This window comes from Amblyomma mixtum, chromosome 8 (assembly GCF_055824585.1).
Source record: "Amblyomma mixtum isolate Tamu chromosome 8, ASM5582458v1, whole genome shotgun sequence".
NCBI classification, from domain to species: Eukaryota; Metazoa; Arthropoda; class Arachnida; order Ixodida; family Ixodidae; genus Amblyomma; species Amblyomma mixtum.
Window position 1 is genome coordinate 35,184,924 of NC_143019.1, and position 25,874 is coordinate 35,210,797.

The window sequence follows — 25,874 nt, forward strand, 5'->3', positions numbered from 1 at the left end:
TCTTATTGTTCTAGGGATTGAGTTCCATTGTTCAACCGTGTGCGAAAGAAAGGGTTTTTTTAAATTACCATTACGGACGAAGTATGGCCTTAATGTTAAGGTTATGGCGACACCTGCTTGATCGGCTATTTTCTGGAAAATTATAGAGACCTTGTGCCACATGTTAAGAAGAGTGAACGATGCAGTACAGGAAATTCAGTGAATCGATGCGACCACGCCCGGATAGAGTGATTAGGTTCATACGAGACAAAGCACAAGAGTGTGAAGAGTGGAGATCATAACGTCGATATAAGAACTGCATTGATTTTATTTCAACGCTCTCAGGACAATGTCACAGTAATTAAGAAGACTCCAGGCAGAAGATGCATATTCTGTAATACTAGTGATTTAGTAATGTGTAATAAAATTGTACTTTGTTTCCAAACTACAGGCCATGTTTTAGGAGATTATCTGTTAGAGTGAGACGCTTAATCCTACGCTTGAAAATTCTGCAGTACTTCCATTAGTATCTTTCAGATTAGAAGAGTCTCTTCGCTACAGTGCGAAGGAATTATTGAATTTCGGCCCCCACGCCGGCACTCTTAAGTCCGTAAGATTTGTTGGGAGCTTTACGGCGGTCTCGATGATTCATCGCCAGTACTGCTCACTGTGACTCGTCACGATGCCCTCCAGTAAGGCAGGTGTTGAAGTCTTCCCTTACTACTCAGCGGGAGCAGATAAATTTTTTGTTGTTTTCATTCGGAATGAGTGTCATTTTTGCTTAACCACGTCCTTCATGAGACGTTTAAATTTCTGTCGTATTTTGCGCTGGCGTACCCTTTATGTGGGCCAGACAGCATATCACACAGTGGAGAAAATAGAACCACGCCCCAGAAAGATGCGCATGACATATCCATGCGCTCAGTTAATGATCAGGCGGTACTTCCCTCTCTGGATCCTTTATTGCCAACTCTTCAATAAGTCAATATGGTCCCTAGTCCCCAAGTACCACACTTTTTATCCGCGCTGTCACAATATCCGATGCATCCACATCGTTTAAAGTTCTAAGACGGCACTTTTTTTTCTTGAGTCAGTGACTCAAAATAGCATGGTTCCTTCAGCTCCATGAAATATGGCATAAAGTTAAAGGCTTCACTGAGGCATAAACGGCCAGTCCACCCTTAATTTATGGCATAGATAAATTCTCATAAATCCAAGTGGAAGGACGGAAAGAGCCCCCACCTTCTGTTAAAGAAACATTTAGATTTATGGAAGGGGTTAACACGAATATAGGCCGGTTAACCATTTGGTCTTTCTGACTGAATGTACGCTTCTTGTCTGGCATCTTACACTTTTTTTCTGTGGCCTTATCAAGGAAGGTCCAAATTCTCCCAAAGCTTCATGAGTTGCTCATTCCCCGCTGTTTTCTCCAGAATTCTCGCCTTCATCTTCTGAACCTGTTCCGGTGAAAAATGGCTCTTCCAGTCTCCGACATTGCCGTTGCGAACAAGGCCGCCTCCACGGTGCGTCTCCACCTGGTGAGCAACGCTATTCCTGTACACTTCCAATGAAGCGATGCGCCTCTCCAGGGGTAAATTCAACGCCTTCTGGATCCATAGTTTTGTTGTATCGGTGAAGACAGTCTTCATGTTCTGCACTGTGCACGACTCTAAGATTTTCTTCAGCAAAGCCTCGTTTCTTCTAAGAGCGCTGCCGTACTCGGCACCCAAGAAGTCAGCTATTCGAATAACCCAGGGCGACGTGTCCTTCTTTAAGTTCTCGTAAGTTAAAAAGAGCACGTTTGGGTCGTAGCGATGTGGGTACCACGAGAGCAGATGGTCGAAGTAGTCACCATATAGCAAGTTGCCGGATAAGAACTGGTTCAAAAACTTGTCGAAGGACACTTCCTCACACTGTTTAGGAGTGAAGTTTTTAATGAAATGGTAGTAAGACACGCAGCAGTCGTAAGGGTTCCTGGTGACGTAGATGTACTTGGCCCGAGTAGAGTGCTTAAGCTTGTCGAAGGGAAGATGAGACATCAAAGCTCCAGGCCTGGGCATCTTTCGAATAGCGTCGGCTCCCATGAGCTCTATTATGGGCGAAGACAACATGAAGTCGACCATTGTCTTGGGTGGATTCCCCCCAGTGAAGATATTGGAGACTATGTACTGCGTCCATGTGGTACCACACTTCGGATAGCTGGTGATGAAAACGTCTTCTGGTTGCGGGTCGTAGTCCATTGCGGACCGGACGTTGCCTTCGTCAAAGAACCTGAGCATGCGCAGGCCATCAATGTCCACGTAGTCTTCCGGATCCATGACCTTCCAGCCTTTGTTGTCCTATGAGAAAAGGAGGAAAACACTCAGGCATTATTTTTAGAAGGGCGCCTCAATGGACTAACCTCGGCTTATTACAAATATTTAAGAGACTTAAGAACAGATGTCTTGGAACGTTTTCAAGAGTATCATAATTTCAGTGCCTCTTAGATTTAATTTCATTTATTCATTTTTTTTACGCAATACAAGTATTCCCCACGAGGCAAGACAAAAGGAGACTATTGGTCTCCTGACTAGGTCTTGGCCTCGCCGGGCGCAGCAGAGGCAGTAGTATAAAAAATATCACCTTAAGCATAGATCCTAATCACAATCGGATCAGATGATTATATACTCCTACATGCAATATACATGTGCACAGGTTGCGAGACATAAATGACACTTTGCTTAATAGCGACATGAAGAAACATATTATTTAACAATAAAAACAAACAAGAACATCAATGGCATAATAGGGCGCGTGTTCTTCGCATAAACTGATATACAGATCTAATATTTCTTGCAATAGTGATTATATCAGGATAGGAATTACAGAACTTTGTAATTTGATGTTCGACAGTTTGTGTGCCCTAATTTGTTCTTCGCCTTTCTGTCAGTAAGGTAGTACGGCGCAATGAATAACCGGTATCTCTATTAAGGTACAGATTACAAAACGCCGCAGAATTTGTTGTCATCTCTTTATATATATACAGACTCAGTTTCAGATGTCTGTATCTTTTCAATAAGCTTAAGCAAAGACTGGAATTGCTCGTTTAGGCGCCGTTCATGAATAGATTATTGTGCCTTATACAATCTTGAACAGAAGTTTACGAGACGCGGCGTCCCGAAAATTCTTTTCCTGCGCTCACCAGATACGGTCGCCTTGTGATATTTACAATCGATGCAGCATGGCATGCCCGTTCATTTTTCAGTATCTTGGTTCAGGTGTTTTGGCTGAACGCCCAGAGATGTATTTTTTCCCTAATTCCGGGTCCCGTAAATTTTTGTTCATGACTACATGGGGCAGCGAATTACATCGGGACCTTTATGTATTGAAGAAATTAAAAACACATTCGGCGTCCGTTCTTTTTAAGCTGCACCAAATTACATCATAACCCCTCTGCTCCTGGGGTAATAATGTTATAAATTCGGAAAGCTGGCTTCAGAACCCTTCAAAATGCTAAATACCATTGACGCCGTTCGTAGATCTCCACTGGCATAATGACGCAAGGTCTGTGCTCAGCAATCAACTAATGTGCATACAAAGTTAGGGCCTAAAGCTCCGTGCGAGTACTTTGTTTCGTCCTTTTGTTTTTTCTTTGTCCCTGTACTGTTCACCTATTAGCCTTATCTTCTATTTTACATTAGTGCAATTTCCCCCCCAGTAAATAAGGGAATGACAGCTGGGCGTAGCTGTTCTATTGGCATCATTATTGTTCAGCTTTTCCTGAAAGAAGCCCAGTAAGAAAAAAATCTTTTAAAATCTATTTGTTTCTAACAGTTCATTTCTATTTTGGAAGTGCGGTTTTTTAAGCCAAAGTTCACTTTAAGCTCACAGTAAATTCGGCTTTGGTCTTAAGAACTCAAACACCAGAATGTTTTTATGAAACTAGATGCTGGGAAAAAAAGAACAGCGCTGAGACGAGGGACAAAGAAAAAAGAAGACAACAGGACCGCAGCCGTCCAGTTGTCTTCTTCTTTCTTTGTCTCTCGTCTCAGCGCTGTTTTTTTTCCAGCAGTATCTACCAACTAGCTCAACTCTCCGTTTTATTGAAACTAGATGAAATTCTTATGTCGAGTCCTTTCAGGGCTCTTTAGCAGGCAATTATTACTAGTTGGCCGGGAACAGTAGCTTACCTGTGGGCGAAATACAAGACCGAAACTATTATTTACGAACATTGTGTTTCATTTCACTCCGCAAAAGATTTCTCTGCTACACAAGGTGTCATAGCTAAAAGTAGCCAAGGCCTAAATAAAATGAAGCATCTTACGCCAGTAAGATGCTTAGTACTATTGAAAGTCACATCGCATAGAAGGAGTGGTTGTTTCATTCTACCTATTCAAATAGCTAGTAAAAGGTGTCCATTGTGCATTGCACTTCACGCTGAACTACAGCCGTGAACAAAAACATTGGGACAAGTCATGTGCTACCGAAGCAGCAGATGACAGCTGTCAGCACTGCTGTTAAGAACACGCCGATAATGAGAGATAACGCCTGTACAGCTGACTTGAAGGCTCTCTGTAGCCCTTTAGTATATGTAAGGCTGAGTGTCCAAAAATAAATGAACACAAAAGCGCACAGCTCTCGCGCTCTTTTAACAGCGAGGACAGTCAGAACGCCAATAACAACCCGCTGTGTCAGCGCTATGGACATATGCAGCTGCTGAAATCTGCTTATCGGCCCAGCACTGATTTCTACGAGAGCTGGTGTTTGCGGCGAGATATGCGCCAGCATATCTCAGTGTTAATCGGAAAGATATAGCAAAGGCCTTTGTCTTGCAGTGGGCGTAGTGAGTTTGGTGGTGATGATGCGTCAGCAAATATTGATTCGATGATCGAGCGCGTTTACGGAGTCCTAGTCGATTACGGAAAGTGAGCAGCGGCGATAACTGTTGAGCGCCAAGCTTTTATGGGATGGGACGTCAAAATACATTATACTCGACTTTCGTTATAACGAAGTGGCTTATAGCGACACATTATAGCGAAGGAATGACGATTCATCTTATAAGCTCGGTCAACACGGGCTATAACGAAGCTACAGATATAACGAAGTAACGGTGCGGCCCCTTCAACTTCGCTAAGTGGCTTAGCGAAGTGGCTTATAGCGAAGTGGCTTATAGCGAAGTGGCTTATAGCTAAGTGGCTTATAGCGACACATTATAACGAAGGAATGACGATTCCTCTTAGAAGCTCGGTCAACACGGGCTATAACGAAGCTACGGATATAAAGAATTAATGGTACAGCTCCTTAAACTTCGCTATAGCGAGTTTCGACTCTGTCTATGATAGATATGGAGCGCTTGTAAAACACAGCCAGAACACAACCATACTACAAAAAATAAAATAGCTATGGCCTAAACAAGCGTCACCCGTAAAAAATATTTATATAGGATTAAGAAAGCAATAATCCTTTTCTGTTCACTCACATACAAGAGTTAATGCGTTCGAAAGCGGTATTCACTCGTTTTTCATCAGGCGAGAACTGTTGCTGGCAGCAATGTTGAAGCCATGGAATGAAATTCCCGTCGTCAAAAGGGCTCTAGAGTAAAGAGGAACGCTCTTCTTCGAGAGCGCCTGAGGAGCGGAATATGCCACTCTTTCATCGAAGGTTTCTATATTTCACTTTCGTTGTTTTTAGGACGGTGAAGATAGTTACTTGAAGCTAGAAGAAAACATACTCTTTTCTAAACACCTCATTAAGCTTTCTTCAAGGGACACAGCAAATCTGTAGCGCAGACCCTGTTCCAAAAACCAAAATTTATAAGTTATGTTAAGCACCTACAAACGTAGAATTAAAGTATTCTGGCCACTAGGCAGCGGAACTTCCAGCAGCAATGAGTTCATTTCATTAGCTCAAAGTGCTTAGTTATTTTACACACAGCGCATGGCGCGAAAACGATGCATCAAATCCAAGCTTGCAACTCTATTTGGATAATTTGACGAGTCCAGAATCTTTTTTTTTCACGTGTTGTTCCCGTGAAACACGCTTTTCTTAATATAATGTATTCAGAGATAGCCACGTCATCAAAAAATCACAATACTATGGAAATGAGAAGCGAAGTAAATATAAATGACGTTGGAAACATTGCCCCCTTCACTGCAGTTACATGTTGGTGAAAGTATGTATGCATATCTCACTGTACCTGTATCATTTTATACTTCGTTCTTTTTCTTGTATCTTAACTTCTCGTACATTTTTGTTTGCTCGATAGTATTGAACTGCGATGTTTCCTTGATTTTTATTCCTGTGTCTTTCATATACAGAAATTCTCCTGTAGCTGCTTCACTGTAGTTTTTCACTTATAATCAGAAGATCCCCGTGGGCAGTTTTTACCTCATCATCCTCTGCAAGAATAATAACCCTATTTAGCGAATGTACCGCACATTGAAATAAATGCATGACAGTATAAATATGCATATTATAAACATACAGACACAAAGGTGTGGTCGGAAGACTACGCGATAAATCCAAACCTGTCTGTGGCACTGTTTCTTCCGACAAGCGGAAGAAAGGTCAACTTGGCGGCTTCGCGTTCCGTCACTCGAAAGCAAGCATAATGAATCCTACCTTTGGATCCGAATGCGGACACTACGCCAAGACGATATTTTCCGTAAGAGAAACCATGCAAACGCGTGAGAACAGTTGCATGTGCCCTCTGTATACGTACGTATTTCTGTTCAGCCTTACTTGTGTAGAGAGCGGCGATCACCGCGATGACTACCAGTGCCACCAAGAGCGGAATACAGTTGGTTTGAGACCTGTCTGTCTGTAGTCTTGGGATAAGATGTTTTCTGGAATGTACTCGCGCCGAGACAACGCCAAAATAGGCGCAAGCGAGGGAACCGTACTCGAGAGCGTGGCAGCAGAGAAATACGCGTGGAATGAGAAAGAGGCACGAGGTCTCTTTCTCCGTGTTTCCTTCTCTCTCCTTCCTCCCTCTATCCAACCGCAGTACAGCAAGACACGGTGAGCGAGAGACATGTAATCCGAGGGCGGCAGCTGCGAGTACATGTGCTTTCCGTACAGACAGGTGTGATATCGCTACCTCCGTTGATGGCTGGTAGAGGACGCCACAGGGAATCATGGTGACTGCAACTAATAGTTTGGTTCTGTGGAGTTTAACGTCCCAAAGCGACTCAGGCTGTGAGGGACGCCGTAGTGAAGGTCTCTGGAAATTTCGACCACCTGGGGCTCTTTAACGCGCACTGACATCACACTGTACACGGGCCTCTAGAATTCCGCCTCCATCGTGGCCGGGATCGAACCAAGATCGAGGCTGCACAACGATGGTGGATTCATCGATTTTTTTTTGTCGGTACACGACGGCATATATCAAGGTTACATTCGCTCCAAGATTGACTAGCTGATTGCTGTGCCAATCTTGGAAAGGATATCAAAGATCGGTTTCTTTTCTCTCTTCCGAACTCCTTGAATTTCGATATTGGCTTGTCTAGCATCTTGTTTGGAATGAACAAGCGGCCTTTCAGTGTCTAGTATTCTAGATTACAAATTATCCTACGTCTTCCTAGCGTTTGGTGCCCAATCGAAAACTGTTTGATTTGGCAACTACTCCATCGAACTTCTTTGCCAACACTCACAGTGATCAAATTTAATGCTCCTCGCCAAAGCAAAATGTTTGCTTTCTCACCGATTGCATAATCACCTCAGTTTTAAGCGCCTTTCGGGAAGGACCACTGCATTCAACTCATCAGCCCTGCCCCGTGCAATCATTTATTGGAATAGTCTTCCTGACAACATTGTTCACATCTCAGATCATGTTATTTTCAAAGAAAAAATAAGTAGCATTTTCTTGTGAAGTGTGTTCTGTAGTGCGTTTTTCAATTTAGTTTTTCAATTTAGTTCTATTTTCTGGTTGGTTGCTTGTTCTTTGTATAACGATGTTAAAATAACCATGTTCTACTTGCTTCTTTTTCCCACCCCAGTTATGTAACCCCCCTCACATAATACTCCAGTCGGAGCCCGTGAGGTAGTTGAATAAATAAAAAAATCTCCCAGATTTCATCCTTACTTTCTCGCTGAAGAGATTCGCGGAAAGTTTTGAGCTCAGTAGTAATGTTATGCTTGAATTTTTCAAGCTCAGCCTTTGTTCAGCCGCCGCGGAGGCTCAATGGTTATGGTGCTCGGCTACTGACCCGAAAGAAAAGGATTGGATCTCAGCCGTGGCGGCCGAATTTCGATGTAGGCAAAATTCTAAAGGCCCATGTACTTGCGATGTCAGTGTACGTTAAAGAACCCCAGGTGGTCTAAATTTCCGGAGCCCTTCAGTACGGCGTCCCTCATAGCTTGAGTCGCTTTAGGACGTTAAACCCTCATAAACAATACCAATGCAATACAAATCCAATGTATTTGGCCATATTCACGCAAGAAACGAATAATCATATTGCGCGATTAATCTTGCGATAATGTGAAGCGGTAGCGGCGGCAATGCGGTAGGACCTATAACTTACGGAATGACAACTGGAGGTTTGAGGATTTGTAACAGTAACCACAAAGTAGTGCGCAGAGTATAGTCAGTATATTAACATTCTGATCATCAAGTTATAGGCATACAATAAATGCTTTTTGCTACTTATGGCGCGAGAAAATGAACATGGCCTCTTCTCCCCAGATAACAACGGCGAGAATTACGTATGAGACATAGCCTCCGAATTCAAGCATCGAGGCAGAGGTTAGGAAACCTCCCTAATACCTGCCGAGTCACCCTATCTTGCCGGCCATATTCGGCCAATTGTTAACTCCGCCACCGATGGGTTCATATTGCGGCGCTGAACCTCGCATCCTACGGAGACCGATAACGGCGGCAACCTGACTGACATCTGAGTAGGCCCCGTTTTTTCAAAAATTTGCAGGATGAGTCTATCGCATGCGTAATTCGAACATCGTGAGTTTTATTCGTCAAGTAATCAAAGCCATCGGAACTTACTTTAGCGGTTTCTATTAATTTTAACACATGCTATTTGATTCGTTTGACGAACTAAATAGGAAGGCATTCCATTCGCAACACGCAAATTTCCAATATTACCAAACTCGTAGCTTTGATCCTGAACCGTAATCTGGATCAAGAAAGGTGGTCTAAAAATGGCGGTGCGCTTGCATCCTCTCGATGGCACCAAAGTTCCTTGAAGTTGCTTGGGGAAGTTCCGACCGCTGATTAGCAGACATTAAATGCGTCCCCAAGAAGGAATGATGCATAGTGTTTAAACGTAAATGCTGTCTAACAACGGGCGATAGGTCGTGCTCATGCGTGGTAGCCTTGTTGGCGTAAGTACTGAGCACCTGATATTTTGTTACGGTGCGTCTGTTGAAGGAAGGGAACGAAGGGAAAACTTTATTTACACTAATGGTTTTTCCTGCGGTTTGGGGGCATCTTCAGAGACGTCTTGGTTCTACCCCCAGAAGCCTTCTCTGTCGAAGTCGTCCGCCTCTATCAGTGGTCGGTTGCCCTCAGTCCAGGGCTCCGCTGGCCACTGCCGCCCGTTGAGCTCGCTGTACCAGACCTTGTTGGTGTTCACAGCGGTCGCTGGACAGCAGAGTCTCCCACTGCTCCGCACTCCGGTTTTGTATTTTGGGGACCACGTCTATGCTTTGGCAGGCCCATGTGATGTGGTATAGAGTAGGTTTTTCATCGCACCAGGGACATTTGTTCGTGTATATCGTAGGGTGGATTTTGTTTAGTATATGTAGGTTTGGGAAAGAGCCTGTTTGTAATTGTCTCCAAGTGACAGCTTCCTCTCTGCTGAGAGATTTGTGCGGTGGGGGATATCGCATTCTTCTGCCTCTATAGTTTTGTAGTATGGCCGAGTATTCCCTGGGTGCTGGCGCGAGTTCCGTGGTCTCGTCGGATGCTCGGAAAGTAATGTATCCTCGAGCTATCCTGTCGGCCTCTTGGTTCCCTGCCACCCCCGTGTGCCCCGGTACCCACAAAATTTTGTGTGGGATCTTGTCGTTTTGTTCTTCCTGGTTTTTAATTCTGTCGCTCGCTGCGAGGAGTATACGGAGCGCGTGACGACCCATCCTGCCATTCATGCAATTTCGGCAGGCTGTTTGATAATCCGTGAGTATTGTTAGTGACCGCCCGGTTCTATAGCCCTCCGCCACCGCTAGAGCAACGGCTACTTCCTCGGACTCTGCAGCTGTGCAGCTCGTCTGTTGAAACAAATTTTCAGCACCAGTTATCTCTTTACGGTTCCGTGTCTTAGCAGAAAGCTTCTTTAAAAATACTTTTCTTTTTATATTTTTGTGCGTTCATAGAAACGAGCAACTTATCAGGTATTCATTTTTAGAATCCGAACGACGTGGTGAAAAATATGAGTATGTAAAAAATCTGCAAAAATTATCAAATTTTTTATGATATAACTATAAACGAAGATTTTTAGCGTAGCGAAAGCTCATTTGCATAGACGTATGCCGGATTAACTTGTGCCTGATGCGCATGCGCATTGAGACGAGGACGCCCCCCCCCCCCCCTCCCTCCTGGCCTCTTAGCATACGTCCATTCGGTACTAATATAAGCTAATACGCCTCTTCTGATCTAAAACTCACCAATACCTTATCGACGTGAGATTGGCTATGTTGTCAACCACCTTATTATGTTTTCTCTCATATACGAACTTTCCAATTATCAATTTCATGAAGGCTATCGAACTGTCTTTGTATACTTTTATTTTCTTTGCCCACGTCCTTCAAGGAGCCTTACTCTCTATACAAATTCTAGTAGCATAGCGACGCTATTTATGAAAGAGTGAAAATACGTGCTCTACTGCATAAAGGTCTCTCTTGTGGTTTATGGTTTAGAGGGGTTTAAGGTTCTAAAGTGACTGAGGCTATGAGGGACGCCGTAGTGAAGGGTTCCGGAAATTTCGAACGCCTGGGGTTCTTTAACGTGCACTGACCTCTCAGAGCACACGGGCCTCTAGAATTTCGCCTCCATCGAAATTCGACCTCCGCGGACGGAATCGAACCCGCGTCTTTCGGGTCAGCAGCCGAGTGCCATAACCCCTGAGCCACCGCGGCGGCTTGAATATTTCGCTTGTGTGCTTCCTACGCGTCCAATCTTCAATACGCACAGGGTTGGTCACACGTTTCCAGGCCATAGATTCTGCTTTTAACCATTGTAGTCCGGTGCCTAAGATATATATACCAAGGTGAGAATGATGCTTCTGCTACACCGTACAGATATACTGAGCTTCGGGTGTGTCGAAAAATTCCCGCGTCATGGCTCAAAAGCAAAACCTATGGCCTGGGAACTTTTGACTTACCCTCTTTACATATACATCTCCTGTACAGTATCCAGTCGGGCATGATATGGAAATGTGCGCATATTAAGTTTAGCGTCCCCATCCAGAAGAAAGAGCGGAGACGTTTCTTCTGTCAATATGTTTTTTTTTTTAATATTTGTGATGTCTTATTTTATTTAGTTGTGGTTTAGTGGTCAGCGTGTCATATTGCTAGCGCATTATTTGAAAAGAGACCTACTTAGTATGGCAGCCAAACCAAAAGCCTTCATTCTGGACACAGCCACAACTGCATGACGACCGAACCGCATTCAAACCAACGATGGCAACTTTTTCAGTCAAGCTTTTGAGCGTCACAGTAAAAACAGAAACAATCCTAGAAACTTACTGATGTCATCAAAGTATAAACACCTAACTTCTGGGTGAGTGTTTTCGTCGTTGTAATGACGCGTAGGGTAATATTATACATGTATTACCACTTGGTATTCTCCTACGGCCACTAAATCATTTATAATGAAATTTCTTTCTCTCGCTGTTCCGGTTTCGGTTTCTACCGCCGACCGATGACTATGACTTCAAAGTATGGTTATAGGTCACGTGAGGCATGAAAAGGCTGCAATATAATCGCTGCTTGTACATTTGTTTTCTTTCCGGCTCTTGAGGTAGGCCGGCTTCAGCACTGCAGTGAACTAAACCGATGAAGCAGGGATTACATCGCAGTTTTTCATGCCTCACGTGACATATAACCACTCTTTGACGTCACAGCCACCGTTCAGCTGTTGAAACCGAAACCAAAAAAGCATGAAAGAAAAATTTTATCCTAAATTATTTGTGGCTCCTACTCGAGCATCACATGCTGATTCATGCCCAGTAGTGCCTTTCGCATCATTGCACAGAAGAAAGCGTGCTACGAAAATTAGGTGTCTATACTCCTTTTATAAGTTAGCTAGCCATGTGCCTGTTATTCAGGAGCTCTTATGGTAGTGGCAGGCCAATGCCATCCCACAACTTTATCACATCCGTGTGACCGCACTTTTCACTAATCCTCTTCTTCATCTGTTCGATCTGGGTTGCCGAGAAATGACTTCTCCAGTCACCAACTACACCCTTCCGGAGAAACCTGACGTCACCCTTGCTCTCTGATCGCTTCTTAAGGGGTTCCCTGTAAAGCTCCAAAGACTTCAGCGCCCTCTCAGGCGGCAAGTCCAGCAGACGGTTCAGAATGCTGCCACCGCTGTCAACAACTGCTTGCATGTTCTTGAATTCGCTGCCGTCCAGTATTCTCTTGAAAATTTCCTCGTTCTCTCTAAGCAACTCGCCGTAGTCGTTTCCCAGGAAATCAGAAATCCGGAGGACTTGTGCCCTGAGAGAAAGCGAAAACAGCGATTACAAAGCAGGCACACGTTATCACCCGGGATTCCAAACAGCGTCGAGGTCATCACAATGCGATAAGCTTCATGCCACTTCAGAAAGTTATGCTCCAGATACAGTACCACCGACAATGGGGAAATTTGTATTTTCATGATGTTCGACCTCTTGCTGACTAAACCTTGAGCAATGATAGGGCTCCGCGTTATCAGAAGTGTGGACATCACAGTAAGAGAGTGAAAGAGGCGATGCGCATGCAGCCAGATGTACACTGCACGATAAGTACTTAAATAGCGTTGGTTGACTTTTTTTTTCATTTTTTTTTTCGTTCATTCGAGGTTCCAGTGACGCCAGTGAGGTTCTTCCAGTGAGCGTGGCATGTGAGAAGGAGAGAATAACTCCAAGGGGGGTCAGTTTAATACTGCTCCAAGACTTACGTCGAATACAGTTGTAATCACGTGGCTTTCCTCAATAGTTTTTTCTTCATTGACGTGGATAATTTTGTTTATTACCTATTAAATACCCAGTATATTTCTTCGGCACTGATTAACGGCTCTGTGGAAAGATCACCGCGCAGCAAAAAGCATGTCCACTAAAGATAAGTTCTCAAAATTATCATGGGGATCTAACACCTTTTCCTATAATTCTATCCTTTTCAGCCACTGAAGGCAATTACGAAAAGAGTACTGCTTTAAAGCAGTTTATTAGCTGAACACCTCCATAATTTCTGGAGCACAGTGGAGTCCTGCAATGTACTCCTCTAAACTGGCTGCCTTACAGAATCATGTTCTGATTGAGGTCTCAGGACACGGACAGTGGGGTGTATCTCGTTCACATTAGTGAGGCTGTGTTTTTCGGTTAGCTTTGAAAAATTCGGTGCATATCTTTCAGGTGTTCTTTTTTTCAGAGCGTAAGCTTCAGTTTCTTTCAGCGAATTATTCTTCAAGCCGAAAGAATAACGAAATAATAAAAGAAAGTTTAATACTAAAGGCTCGGTTTTCATGTTTTGGTAGCACTCTACGTTAAACGAGAGGATCGCACACCACATGGTCCGCGTGCTGAGGCAACGACGGAAGTGCCGTTTAAAGGTGTACTAGAGAGGAATCTGAAATCGCGTCTTTACCGTGGCAACTTGATCTACACTCTCTGATCATTATCAGAAATTTCAAATTATTCTCATGTGCGGCAGATTTCCCAATTAAATCGATTTAAACATCCCGGCTCCCGACTTTTTTTTTTTTAACTCGACCCCTAAAAGAGAAGACAGCCAACGCGGGGAGTTTCATCAGCCAGTCGCGTGCCATCTCTGGCAAAAATTTCAAAAAAAAAAGAACCTCTGGCAAAACTTTCTCTATACTCAGCACAGCAGTTGCACGGTGTGAGTGTTTGTGCTTACTGCAAAACTCAAAGGGAAGTTAAGGTATATGTAAATAGAACAGGCAACTTTTTCGGAAACTAACGCTGCTCTTAATGCACGGTACTGGTGGCTGCAGCACTGTAAATGCGCCTAAGCAAGAGGAAAATATGTGCTGCACTCTGTCGTCTCTCACAGTTCCGCTGTGCATATACCCTGTTCCGCAGTCCATAGAGAAAGGCCTAGTGCGCCTGAAGCTGAGAGATAGTTGCGTAGCGAGACCATAAGGAAACTATCTATACCTCCGCCATTACTTACCTTGCATCGGCCTTCAGCTCTTCGTACGTCAGGAATAGAACGTTCGGGTCATCCTTGTGCTCGTACCATGACAGTAGGTGGTCGAAGTAATCCCCGAAGGACACACTTCCCCGAACAAAGTTCTCGAAGTAGTCGTCAAAAGTCATATCGGGGACATTGTAGGACGGCTTTTCCTTGGTGTGGTAATAAAAGGATACGCACACATCGAAAGGATTCCTAACGACGGTGATGTACTTGGCGTCCTTAGAGTACGGGACCTTGCCGAAGGGCATGTGCGTCTTGATAGCCCCGGGTCGTGGCATCTTCAGTGCCGCTTCGGCTCCCAGCATTTCCAAGAAAGGCGAAGCCAACATAAACTCTAGAGAATCCTTGGGAAACGCTCCACGGTTGAAGATTCCGTACACAATGAACTGAACCCAAGTCGTGCCGCATTTAGGGTATGTTGCGATGAAGACGTCATCGGGTCTGGGCTTGTAGTTGAGGGCAGATCTAACGATGTCATCGTGGAAGAAGGCATTGACGCAGTAACCGTCGACAAGCTTGTAAGGTACACGCTGCATTGTCTTTATTACCGGGCCACTGGTACTTATTGGTCGCAGAACCTTCCTGCCTGGATGGAATATAGAAGGAAAGAAAAAGAACGTATATGAATACGCGTGATGTATTCAGTTTATTCTTTGAATTTAGGGCAGCGTCTACATATTGTGCGTTAAATAGCGTGTAACTCTTCTAGATGATATCCTCTCCATCACGAAGATATAAAGAATTACCTTGATGTGAAGAAGGAAGCACTACAGTTCAGACGCTTTAGGGCAACTTGGACGTACGGCTGTAGAAATTAAGGTTATAGGCTACACAAATGTCCCGGACGATAAAATGGTGAAGTCAAATGAATGACATCTAAGGAAAATGCAGCTTTAGGTCGACCGCCAGTTTTTTGCAGAAAGAGTGTTATTTTGTGGTTGAGACCAGGCCCATACTTTCAATATAAAGCGATATGTGGTTTGCAACTATGCGCAAATCTCTTTCGGTGCCCATATCCAACCTCAAAAGTTATTCGTCGTTTCTTTTTGGTTCTTTGCCGAATTTTATTCTTTGAAAATCAGTGCTTGTACATAAAATGATTTTTTCTCACAAGTGGCAAATGCTTTGCCACGGTTTTATTCCAGCCTTTTTTCTGCCGAGCAGGGATATGACGGTACTTTAAAAAAAAACATTTTACACTGTGAAAAACCCGCAAGAAAAATAAAGAATTAACTTGTGTTTCTTGCCGCGTCAAAGACGCGATCGCAGAGTCACATTTTCACTAAAGGTGTCTTATCTAGTGCATCGCTGTATTTTGATATTTTTTATAATCGCTAGTCTAACGAGACAATTCTTAAGGTGAAGTAATGTGTTGGGCATTATTTATGAAATAAAACAATTAAAACTGACAATTCGGCATAATATATAAGAGCACAGCAGACACAACATTAAGTAACAATTACTGTCTACTTCCGCCAGCCATTACTTTCGCATGAGAGGTCGTGCCTCCTAAACACCAATCAGTGTTTTTGTCGGACACTGGTGCCACAGGCTGATGAGCGCAATTGAAAGTAGAAAAAATAATTACTTGAAGAAAAAACGTACAGCGAACTTCACACAGAACTGAATGAGTTTTCCTGGAATACTAAGCTGTACGGTCAGTTTTTCTCCCATTTTGTCTACGCATGCATTAACATTGCCTTTCGAAAGAAAGAAGCCGACCGTTATGCATATGCACCGGCATAAAAAATGAAAGCTTTAAAACGATTACATTTCAAAAGCTGGTCTTCTTGCAGGAGGTAAAAATTTCCAGGGTCAGTACTGAACTGTACAGTTCATGGGCTGGACAAAATAACGCGCCACCAAACAATCTCCAGCCATTTATGATAGCCGGAATGAGGCCAGTCTGCAGCGTTGGCATCCGTCAGACCGGCGCGCCCATTTCAAATTATCGCTGCTTAGAATGAAAAAAAAAATACTGCGTAAAATAATCTAAGCAAGAAATTCCACTAAGCCATACGCACGAAACCGGATCTGTGTCTCGCAACGTCCTTGGAAGTTACTTATACACAGGCAATATTTTGCCTGCATAATGGATTTCCCAAGGGCTACAACTAGCGCAGAAAAAAAATCTAAGAAAAAAAGACCTCATCCAGACTGCTTCCGTGTTTCTGGTGTCAACGCCAGCGTCTCCCGCAAACACACCCTCGCCGGTTTAACGAATTCGGAATAATACAGCATTCGCCATTCTCAGAGCAGACCGGCACGGACCACGCCCAGGTGTTTAACAGTCACTGGAAATGTCGGTACTAATAAAACTATTATCTAAATGTAGTTATTATAACCTTCTGGTAATTTCGCGACCATTAACGACACGGGCGGGCTTCAGCAAGCACCTGTTTTTGCTTCCACATCATTTATTGCTCTTGCGTATGTCTAAGTCGAGTACAGTCTAAACACGAATACGCCTGGAGAGAGAGAGAGAGAGAGAGAGGGAAAGGCAGGGATGTTAACCAGAAGGATTCCGGTTGGCTACCCTGGATGGGAGTGAAAAAGGAGTAAGCTGTCCTCTGGCGCACAATCCTTTTTATTGCGAAAGCAATACTACTTGCACTTTTACGCCTTTGCCGTGCCGCGGCGGTGACCACCATTGACTTTCTTTCATTGACCTTGATTGCATTAGATTGGATTAGATTAGATTGGACTGGATTGGATTGGATTGCATTGGTTTGGATTGGATTGGATTGGATTGGATTGTATAACCGATGCATCGCCACAAGTCTAACCACAAGCACCACCACCAGCTACACTACCAGCTGAACCATGGCATAGGTACGGATATTGCTTTCGCAATTACCGGGCTTAACCAAGCTAAGCCACAGCGAATTTTTTTTAAAGGGTGTGAACTAGAGGACAACTTTACTGTTTTTTTTACTTCTTTCTGTTTAGTTAGTACATCCTTGCGCGGATTTGCAGATTGTAAACGGTAAACGCTAGAAGTGAAATAAATGTCATGAGCAGACGGAAGGAAGCTCTGGGGTTGTCTTGAAAGAGCGGAAAGTCTGAAACTGAGCAGTATTTCCGAATGCAAACCCATGAACTAGCAAGGCATATAGTTAGTACATCCTTGCGCGGATTTGCAGATTGTAAACGGTAAACGCTAGAAGTGAAATAAATGTCATGAGCAGACGGAAGGAAGCTCTGGGGTTGTCTTGAAAGAGCTGGAAGTCTGAAACTCAGCAGTATTTCCGAATGCAAAGCCATGAACTAGCAAGGTATATGCTGTCCTTTTAACAGAACACCTGTCCTATCCTTTCCGTAAAGTTCCAGGGTATTTTACTGGCAGAATAAAACGCCTATAGAAATTCCGTTACTGTTTACCTGCCTCACCGTATTTGAACACGTCTTAAGATCCCTGCCGTTTTGCAGCCTTGTACAAACACTAATTTTAGCTTCTTTGCGTACCTTCGTCTGTCATGGTCAGGTCCTGTTGCTTTTAGAGGCAGCGTTCTGTCGGCTTTTCCTCCAAGCGTCATTTCTATTCACTGCGAGTTGTAGCTTCAAGGTTTATTTTCGCGTGCACTTTAAATTCGACCAAAGTTCAACAAGAAAGAGCAGTGGAAAGAGCATTAGCAAAGTACGCTGAGGTGCCAGTTCGTCAGGCAAACTGTTTGAACGAGGAATGTAGCGTTGCGACAGTACGCAGAAAAAGCAAGGACAGGACGGGCGCTACACTTGCATCTGAATCAACCCTGAAAAAGTCCCATCAGGGAACAAATAGGAGGAAGTTTGCGCATGCGAGTTATTTGTTCATCGTTGGGAGGTTTTCGGAGCCTGTTCAATTGCACGTGTAGTCCCCTTCTGTCCTCGCCTTTTCTGTGTGCAGTCTCAAAGCTACGTTCTTTGTTCAAAGAGCATTAACCATTAGGCACGTAAAAAAATAATTAGTTCAGTAATACCAGCCAAGGCTCGAGGTGTGGGAAGAAACGTCCCCGGAATATACATCCCCGGAAAAAAGGTCCCTGGAAAAAAGGTCCCCTGAGGAAGCACCGTCTAGGAAAAAATGTCCCCAAGTGAAAAAAAAAAATTTCTTCTGGAACCCACTCGACCGAAAATTGCCCTCTTTATTACACTCATCTTTGGATTTGAGAATAGATGTAAGACTAAAATATTTTGTAGTACCAGACCACGCCATGGTCATGCAGTCCAGGTCATGCAAAGGAAAAGCACTTCTGCAGGTCACTTCGCAGAAGCGCCGAACGATCCAGAGACGCACAGTCTTTGCCAGAAGTAACCACGCTGCACTGTTTGCTTCTCAGTTGTTTATTAAAGCTATTGTGCTAGCCCTCAAGCTCTAAATCTCTGTGCGGTACAGAGAACCCCTGTCCTCATTTTAAAAGAACTTTTTCATCTTTAGAGAAGCCGTCAGGGCTCCACTATACGAATGAGAAGCAAACCATGCAGCCTGGTTACTTTTGTCAAAGACTGTACTTGCTCTGGACCATTTCCCTGTTGCAGCCATCATTGTTCTTCATGGACGCCCCGCATCTGTTCGTTGTTTAGTCGCTTCCGTGCCGACATCTGTAATCACTGTAGCTTGCAATGCCCAGCAAGAAACGTTCGGTCATGATGTCAAGGGCCTTCGTTATAATCTAATTATATATATATATATATATTACACTTGCTTTCTGCAGTGCACGAGATTTGCTTGTATTTAGTTTATGTATCGAGATGTATACTAATCAAGTGTTTTGTTGCAAAATTTCCAAGCGTTGAGCGATAAGCCAGTGTCACACTTGCGTTGCTCTGACCATGCCGTTGCGTTTACGGGTCAGTGACTCGTCCCACCGGCAAAAAACTTGTATCCGCCTCATGCGAGCCGTACATGCATTATGCATGCGAGTTGCATGCATGTACACATGCAAGGCGGCAGAATGCTCAAATTGCGGCGGCTTACAATACGTTTGATATCACCCGACGGGGCACATTTTTTGCTACTTCGCAAATCGGGACGTTTTTTCCGGGGATGTATGTACCGGGACGTTTTATCTGGGGACGTATCTTCCGGGGACGTTTTTTCTGGGGACTTTTTTTACGGCTTCCAAGGCTCGGTTATGACCCCTACTACAGAGTTGTATATTTTATACATTTTTATAAATTGACAGTGGCATGAGATACATTCCCTATCAGCCGCCACCGTAAGCGTCGCATGTCGCAAGGACCTGCGCGTTTAGCAAAATTAGTGCCAAATTCACTCGCTCCCCCCGTTCTTCTTCATCTAGTCCATTTATTCCTATATACCGGATATACGGTCATTGCTTGACATAGGAAGATGTGCAGTAGTTCTTTTCTGCTTCCTTTACTTCGCTGCCTATACTAAAGTATTATTCTTGCTGGGGCAACATAGTAATTCCGCTTCGATCATTTCCCACTTTTTAGTGTACTTTTTCGCTCTCATTGTAGCCATCGATGAGTGGGGCGCGGCGTCGCTTCAGCCAACCATGAAAAGCAAAAACTATAAAAATGGTGCTTAATTAAAAATGAATACTTATGTTGCACCCGAACCATGTGCTGATTTCGGCCGGTGTCTAAGGCCAAGTCAGACAACTCGTAATCGACTTTCATCTTTGTTTTCAAAGGTTAACGGTAACCGCCAGGAGCGGCCCTGCGTTCCCGAGATCTTTTCAGTCTACGTGTGTGTGGGAGTGGGGCTTGGGCATTTATTTATATATAGTAGCACGCGAAATAAATTACCAGTCTAACGTACGCAGTGATTCTTGAAAAAGTGCCCTCCTCTTCCTCATTCTGGCGTCTGAACGCGAGATTAACCTTTAAAGCAAAGGTACTGCTATATTAGAGGCAAGCAGGGCAGTTGGTAAGGTGACGTATTAAAGTGGATCCCCCCAATACACAAACAAACACACAGTGAGCTAAATGAACGTGAAGTGACGACAGCTAGACAGGTTCATTTTCAACACACAGTAGAGGCTGAGTGACAAGATGTGGCTGCATGCATTTCGGTCCTCAACCTGAGTTCAGGGGAGCACAAAACAAGCCCGTACGCTGGCGGCTTTAGTGCACGTCAATAATCTCCAAGTGGACTAAATCGTTTAAATGCCCTTTGCAAAATCCGCTTGCTTCCTTCAATCGGTTTTATGATAGTTAAGATCTTAGCGTTGGTTCTTATCCTTATTCATAATCTTTCAACCTCTGCTGTCATTCACACTCGCAAGAGTTATCAACCCTTCTTTCCGTAATAGCGACCTCCCTATGACTTGTCGTGCGGTTATCACTCGTCCACCACCGCATTTCTTTTTTAGTTCACGCACCCTCGTGCAGCTCAGTGGCTATAAAACAGCGCCTGGTTTCCTTTCCTGTTCTTAAAGTTGCAAGTTGCGCCCCTTTCCTGTTCTGTGTTTCCTTCCTGTTTCGTCCTTTTTTTCTCGTGCGACATTCTTTCAGGACTAAACCAATCCTGAGCACTGAACTAAGAAGTTCCTTGCGGACCGAAACGTTGCTTCGAATAATACAAAACCATAAACTAACAAACTATGTTAGCTTAAAGAAGCCAGACAAGTCTACTTTCTAAGCATTCCGACTTTGTCACTGCCTTAAGAATACTCACCGTTTGTCGTCGACAGCCGTTTGGAAGCGTTGCAGCAGTGTTTCCAGGTAATACGCAGCTCTGTCTGCCTTCACCTGACGGCCGTCGGCGTAATTTCCGAGTTCGTTCTCTGCCCGTCAACAATCCTCCTAGGAGAAAGAGTGCGGCTGGCGAGAAGTGTGTCACGAGAACCTCCTTTCGTTTCCGGTTTGGTTTCTCTCGCGGCAGTCGTTCTTCTCTCCATTCTCTCTTATGTCTCTCCTGTCTGTGACCTCGTCTAGCCTGTCGACTCGCTATCAGTTAAAGGCGCTGTAAGGGGCGAGAGCTTTCTCCTTTATCACAAGAGAATTCAGTGCGAGGCTCAGCGTATAGACCTAGATGAGTGGACACCAAGACACGTAGGTAGCTGCCAATTTGGCCGCTGCAGCTTAGAATGCCATAAAGTTGTCAAACTCAAGGATATGTGTGCAAATTTGGACACGTTAACAAAATAGAAGCAAAGACGCATTAATGGAAGCCGGAATACCTCTGACTTGTGGCTGTCGCGATATACGGTTGACATTCCACCGCATGATTAAAAACCAAGATAGGCTTCTCGAATTGGGTTCAAATGGCGCCTTGTACGACTGGAGTTTTATGTTCGTGGTGTTTTTACGTTATCTTCAATGTCATGCATCAAGAACATGGTATGAGCAGTGATATTCATTCCATTGCACGGGAATTCTGGGTGGCGCCTGGCGGACATCCAAATGCACATTAGGGTTTCCTTCCTTCAGCGCATTAGGGCCGCCGTAACGAGAATTTGCGTTTTTTCTTCTTTTGTGGGGTGCTAGTTAAGGCAGTGGCCAGGCGTATGTCCAACTGCTGAACGTTGATCAAAGAGACTTAACAGACAATTTTTTTTCCTCTGCCGACGACACGTAGAAAAAAGGGCCCTCATATACGCGTCGTCCTCTCCCCTCGTTTATTTTAATTCATCGCATTGTCGACCACTCCTGTTGATTACGTGACCTGCTTCAGCAGCAGAACGACGCAGTAAAAAATACAAATTTGCGGATTTCTGACTGTTCGCGGGAGCGTGCAAAATTATGAGCGCTTGCGTCATAACGGCGACCGCTGGAGTAGCGGATATGTAGTCCAAGTTACACTAACTTGGAATTTTTCTTTACGCCTTTAAATCTGAAGAGTAATTTCTTGTAGCTTTACTGTAATCCCGTAATTTCCTCGGTCACAAAGCGGCATATAAACAGCTTCGCAAAAGCATTACAAAACCCAAATGCCCCAACAGATCTCGAAGCTACATTTTGGAAGCCAACTAAAGCGCATATGATTCTAAAATGCCCACTGAAGAAATAACATACGTTTCAAGATCTACCCAGACACCGAAATCCGCTTTTTTCTTATACCCGCTCTGCTAATGACCGCCGCACCTAATCAGGCGCCTCTCGAGCTGAACTGACTGAAGACCAATCGCTACATTCAGCCGTTCATGTCCATTATATTTGGACCAAGTGACCACAGCAAGCACACACCTGCCAGATCAAATGCGTAGTTGTGGCTTCGATGAAGCCGGTCGCATTTGTAACTACCGCGTGTACTCGATTTAACGCGCTCTCGCTGCAGTAAAAAAAAAAAATCGCCCACTCCTCTCACGGCGCCACATTTTGAGAAAAAGGCGAATACCAGTCTATATTCAAAAGCTATACGGCAAGCCCGTGTCACGACCGTCGTTCTCAGTGCATGCCAGCACATTTCTAAGTAGCCTGCCCTGAAATTTTGCCCATCCGTGGTTTTGAAATACTGCTGGACGATATTCCATTTCCCATTCTTAGCGTTTCCATGCAATTTAAATATTTTTCTGCCTAAATAGCATATTCCTACCTCAGCAAAGTAAATTTGTTCGTTTGCAGAGGAAAACACTAGTTTTTTTTGTGTATGTGTGTGTGGCGGGGGAGGGGATGTGCGCAGTTTCGTACATACTGACAGAATTAATGACATCGGCAACAAGTCCCACCGCGGTGGCTCAGTGGTTACGGCGCTCGGCTGCTAACCCGAAAGACGAAGCCTCGATACCGGCCGCGGCCGCCCAATTTCGATGGAGGAGAAATTCTAGAGGCCCGTGTACTGTGCGATGTCAGTGCACGTTAAAGAACCCCAGGTGGTCGAAATTTCCGGAGCCCTCCACTACGGCGTCTCTCATAGCCCGAGTCGCTTTGGGACGTTAAACCTCAATAAGCCAAACGAAACCAAACCAGACAACAACAACTAAATGCAGCCATTGATCAGATAAACACACGAATGATCGCAAAAATCGTTTCCATTTCGAAGGTGTACACTAAGCTTGAAATTTCAGAAAACAAATCCTACTATTAGTAGAAAAGTTTGTAAACCAAAAAATGATGCACGTCTTATTACCCTCCTCATTGTTTCGCAGCAATACTGTTTACTGCTTTCGCTAGACGGCAAAAAAAAGCAGCTTATTAGTGATATGAAGGATATCAAATTCGTCTTAAGCAATGACATCACTGCTTCATTAGGATGCAACTAAAAAAAAACAGGAGTTGGTAATATTGGGCCAAGGTCTGCGGCATCCTGTATTACTCCGCTAGCAAATCACAACAGTAAACGAACTATGCTTTTCAATGCTTGTCTCTATTAAATAAGGCACATGTGGGAAAATTCTAAACCTTGTGATTTTTCCTTGCGATAAGCTTTTTGTTTCGGTGCCAAAAATGTTTCAGCAACGCACTACTTTTTTTGTCGCAGAAGAAGTCTGTGCGGCGCTCCCGAATGTGGGCGGAGCTTCACTGCAGACTTAAGCTGTATCCGACTATAGGTGCCGCCCACTCCCAGAAAAAGCTGCGAGCTAACTTTTCACACAGTTCCGTGCGCAAAGTGTCAGAAGATTAAATGAACCTTTCTTAGCAGCAGCGGTTCACTCTGCCCGTAGAGGATAACCAAACTAGACAGCGCTTGTCGTTTTCTCCTTGCATTGTTTCCCAGCACGGCAACACTACGTTAGCCATTGCCCGGTCCATTTACGGTACTTCTGCCGACAGCATACGCTTTCCGCGTTCTCTGCTGAAATGCAGGAAAGCTGCAAGGATCACGCTTGCATGTGACAAGGCGCCGTTTCTATTCGTTGCGCTCCCTTTTGAGGTGGATTAAAGTATATAAAACCCATTTTAGTCAACCAAACATCCACTGATGATCAGTAAATCTGCTACTCTTTTTTCTCCTGGACTCTCCTAAGTGCTCCTAGCTTTTTCTTTTTCGAGGCAATCTTAAGGCCGCGCTACTTCCCGCCTTGGTCACGGATCTCAATTCCCGCTGAGCGATGAGTATCAAAAGAAAATGCAAGGAAACACAAAAGTTTTTGGCAGATCGACGAGCATCCTTCGTTGTGTCACAAGTATCTAATATTTATCATATTTTCGTATTGACGTAAAACCGCACTCATGATGACCTGAAAAACTGCTTTTGAGTTTCACGCTATCTCGTGATTGTATGTACTCAGTGCGATACAGAGATTCTACCATTCCTTGGCTACGCAACCTCTTTTCACCTCGTGAAGGTGCGCTTTGCTCCCGAGCGTGTTCTTTTGATTTCACGCGCGCGCGTATTCTCTCGAAAGCGTAGACCCGGGAAGATTAGTTTAGTTTTATGGGGTTTAACGTCCCAAAGCGACTCAGGCTATGAGAGACGCCGTAGTGGAGGGCTCCGGAAATTTCGACCACCTGGGGTTCTTTAACGTGCACTGACATCGCACAGTACACGGGCCTCTAGAATTTCTCCTCCAAAGAAATTCCAGCCGCCGCGGCCGGGATCGAACCCGCGTCTTTCGGGTCAGCAGCCGAGCACCATAACCGCTGAGCCACCGCGGCGGCCTAGGCCCCGGGAAGAGCTTGCACACTTCCATGCGTACCTCGGTAAGAACACACGCAAAGAAATGTAGCAGCAAAGGCATATAACAAACAACAAATATAAACAAGGAAGCGAAAGGCACTTAGCTACGCCACGACAACCAGTGGCTCTCGCTCAGCTGAGAGCTTTTCGGGAGAGAACAAGGAGAGAGATTTGTATCAGCTGGGAGGCTTGCGTTAGGCTGGTACGATAAAGCATTGTGCCACACTGTTCGCCCTTTGCTTTTAGGTCGCACCGATTGCGATTCTAGCGCACAAGCCATGAGGTTCCAACCGAACGACGTTGTGCCAGGATGAAAACGTGAAGCTCTGAAATGCTAAGAAGTGTTGCATTTTTTTTGTGTTTATATGTAGGGTGAGGCAAAAGTTTGGTTTAAGCAAGGAAGGTCTTTGATCTAAATGATAAGCGAGTAAAATACTGAAAGAATTACAATTCAAACATCATTACGAACCGCAGCGGAGGGACTCCGGTAGCAGTAACAAGATACTCCTACGCTTCTGCTGCTACAAAGTACTACTACGAATTCTGCAACAAAATACTGATTAAAAACTTTCAGGGGGACACATAAGCACCGTCTTAAGGATATGATTCGATAGTGATAACGAGGAAAAATGTGCGGAATTGGTCATTCTAGACTTTGCACTCGTAGATCCCTGGGAGCCCTCATACCACTCCCGGCGCAGTGGTGCAGCGGATAAGCGATGTGCCACACCCCTGGCAGGTGCTGCCACCTGTGTGGCTCGTGCGACCCAGGTTGCTCTTCCCGCGCATCCTGTGTGGTACCTCGTACCTACTGGAGGAGACAGCACCCGTGAGGCAAATGAGCAACAGAACTCGTACGTTAGGAAGATCAGTGAGCGGTTAGAACAAAAGCTGAAAATAAATTTATTGCAGCCTGATACTAAGTCCTCTTGAAAAGGAGGGCTTCCTCCGCGGGTGTCCATAGGCTTTTTTTTTTACTTACTGCAGCCCTATTGGGCTATTGTAGGAATGGGTGTGAACAAAACAACGTAGA

At 44.5% G+C, this 25,874-nt stretch overlaps 2 protein-coding genes across 5 annotated transcripts; both read right to left on the reverse strand.

The window, feature by feature from the left end:
- Window positions 1-254: 254 nt before the first annotated feature.
- On the reverse strand, window positions 255-8,169 carry LOC149332058 (sulfotransferase ssu-1-like). Of its 2 annotated transcripts, none has more exons than XM_089557017.1 (2): window positions 6,680-8,169; window positions 255-2,318 (listed from the first exon to the last, which is right to left on the reverse strand). In XM_089557017.1, the coding sequence occupies exons 1-2, from the start codon at window positions 7,094-7,096 to the stop codon at window positions 1,350-1,352; spliced, it is 1,386 nt and encodes a 461-aa protein (XP_089413143.1). In that variant the 5' UTR covers window positions 7,097-8,169; the 3' UTR covers window positions 255-1,349. The 2 variants fall into 2 exon arrangements, with proteins under 2 accessions (XP_089413143.1, XP_089413144.1); XM_089557018.1 differs by having other exon boundaries at window positions 6,700-6,836.
- A 2,395-nt stretch (window positions 8,170-10,564) lies between these two features.
- Window positions 10,565-21,114, reverse strand: LOC149332059 (sulfotransferase 1E1-like). 3 transcript variants are annotated; one of them, XM_089557019.1, is made up of 4 exons: window positions 20,957-21,114; window positions 17,797-17,876; window positions 14,308-14,917; window positions 10,565-12,630 (listed from the first exon to the last, which is right to left on the reverse strand). In XM_089557019.1, exons 2-4 carry the CDS (start codon window positions 17,807-17,809, stop codon window positions 12,243-12,245), a joined length of 1,011 nt encoding a protein of 336 aa, XP_089413145.1. In that variant the 5' UTR covers window positions 17,810-17,876; window positions 20,957-21,114; the 3' UTR covers window positions 10,565-12,242. The 3 variants fall into 3 exon arrangements, with proteins under 3 accessions (XP_089413145.1, XP_089413147.1, XP_089413146.1); XM_089557021.1 differs by lacking the exon at window positions 17,797-17,876 and having other exon boundaries at window positions 14,308-14,913; XM_089557020.1 differs by lacking the exon at window positions 17,797-17,876 and having other exon boundaries at window positions 10,566-12,630; window positions 20,957-21,113.
- Between the last annotated feature and the right edge of the window lie 4,760 nt (window positions 21,115-25,874).

Excerpts from the sequence above, each read along its gene's own strand:
- LOC149332058 (XM_089557017.1), bottom strand. The coding sequence starts at position 7,096 with ATGATTCCCTGTGGCGTCCTCTACCAGCCATCAACGGAGGTAGCGATA. Across the intron at positions 2,319-6,679 it reads GTAAGGCTGAACAGAAATAC|GACAACAAAGGCTGGAAGGT; the intron begins GTACGTATACAG and ends CTTTTCTCATAG.
- LOC149332059 (XM_089557019.1), bottom strand. Across the intron at positions 12,631-14,307 it reads GAGCTGAAGGCCGATGCAAG|GGCACAAGTCCTCCGGATTT; the intron begins GTAAGTAATGGC and ends GCTTTCTCTCAG.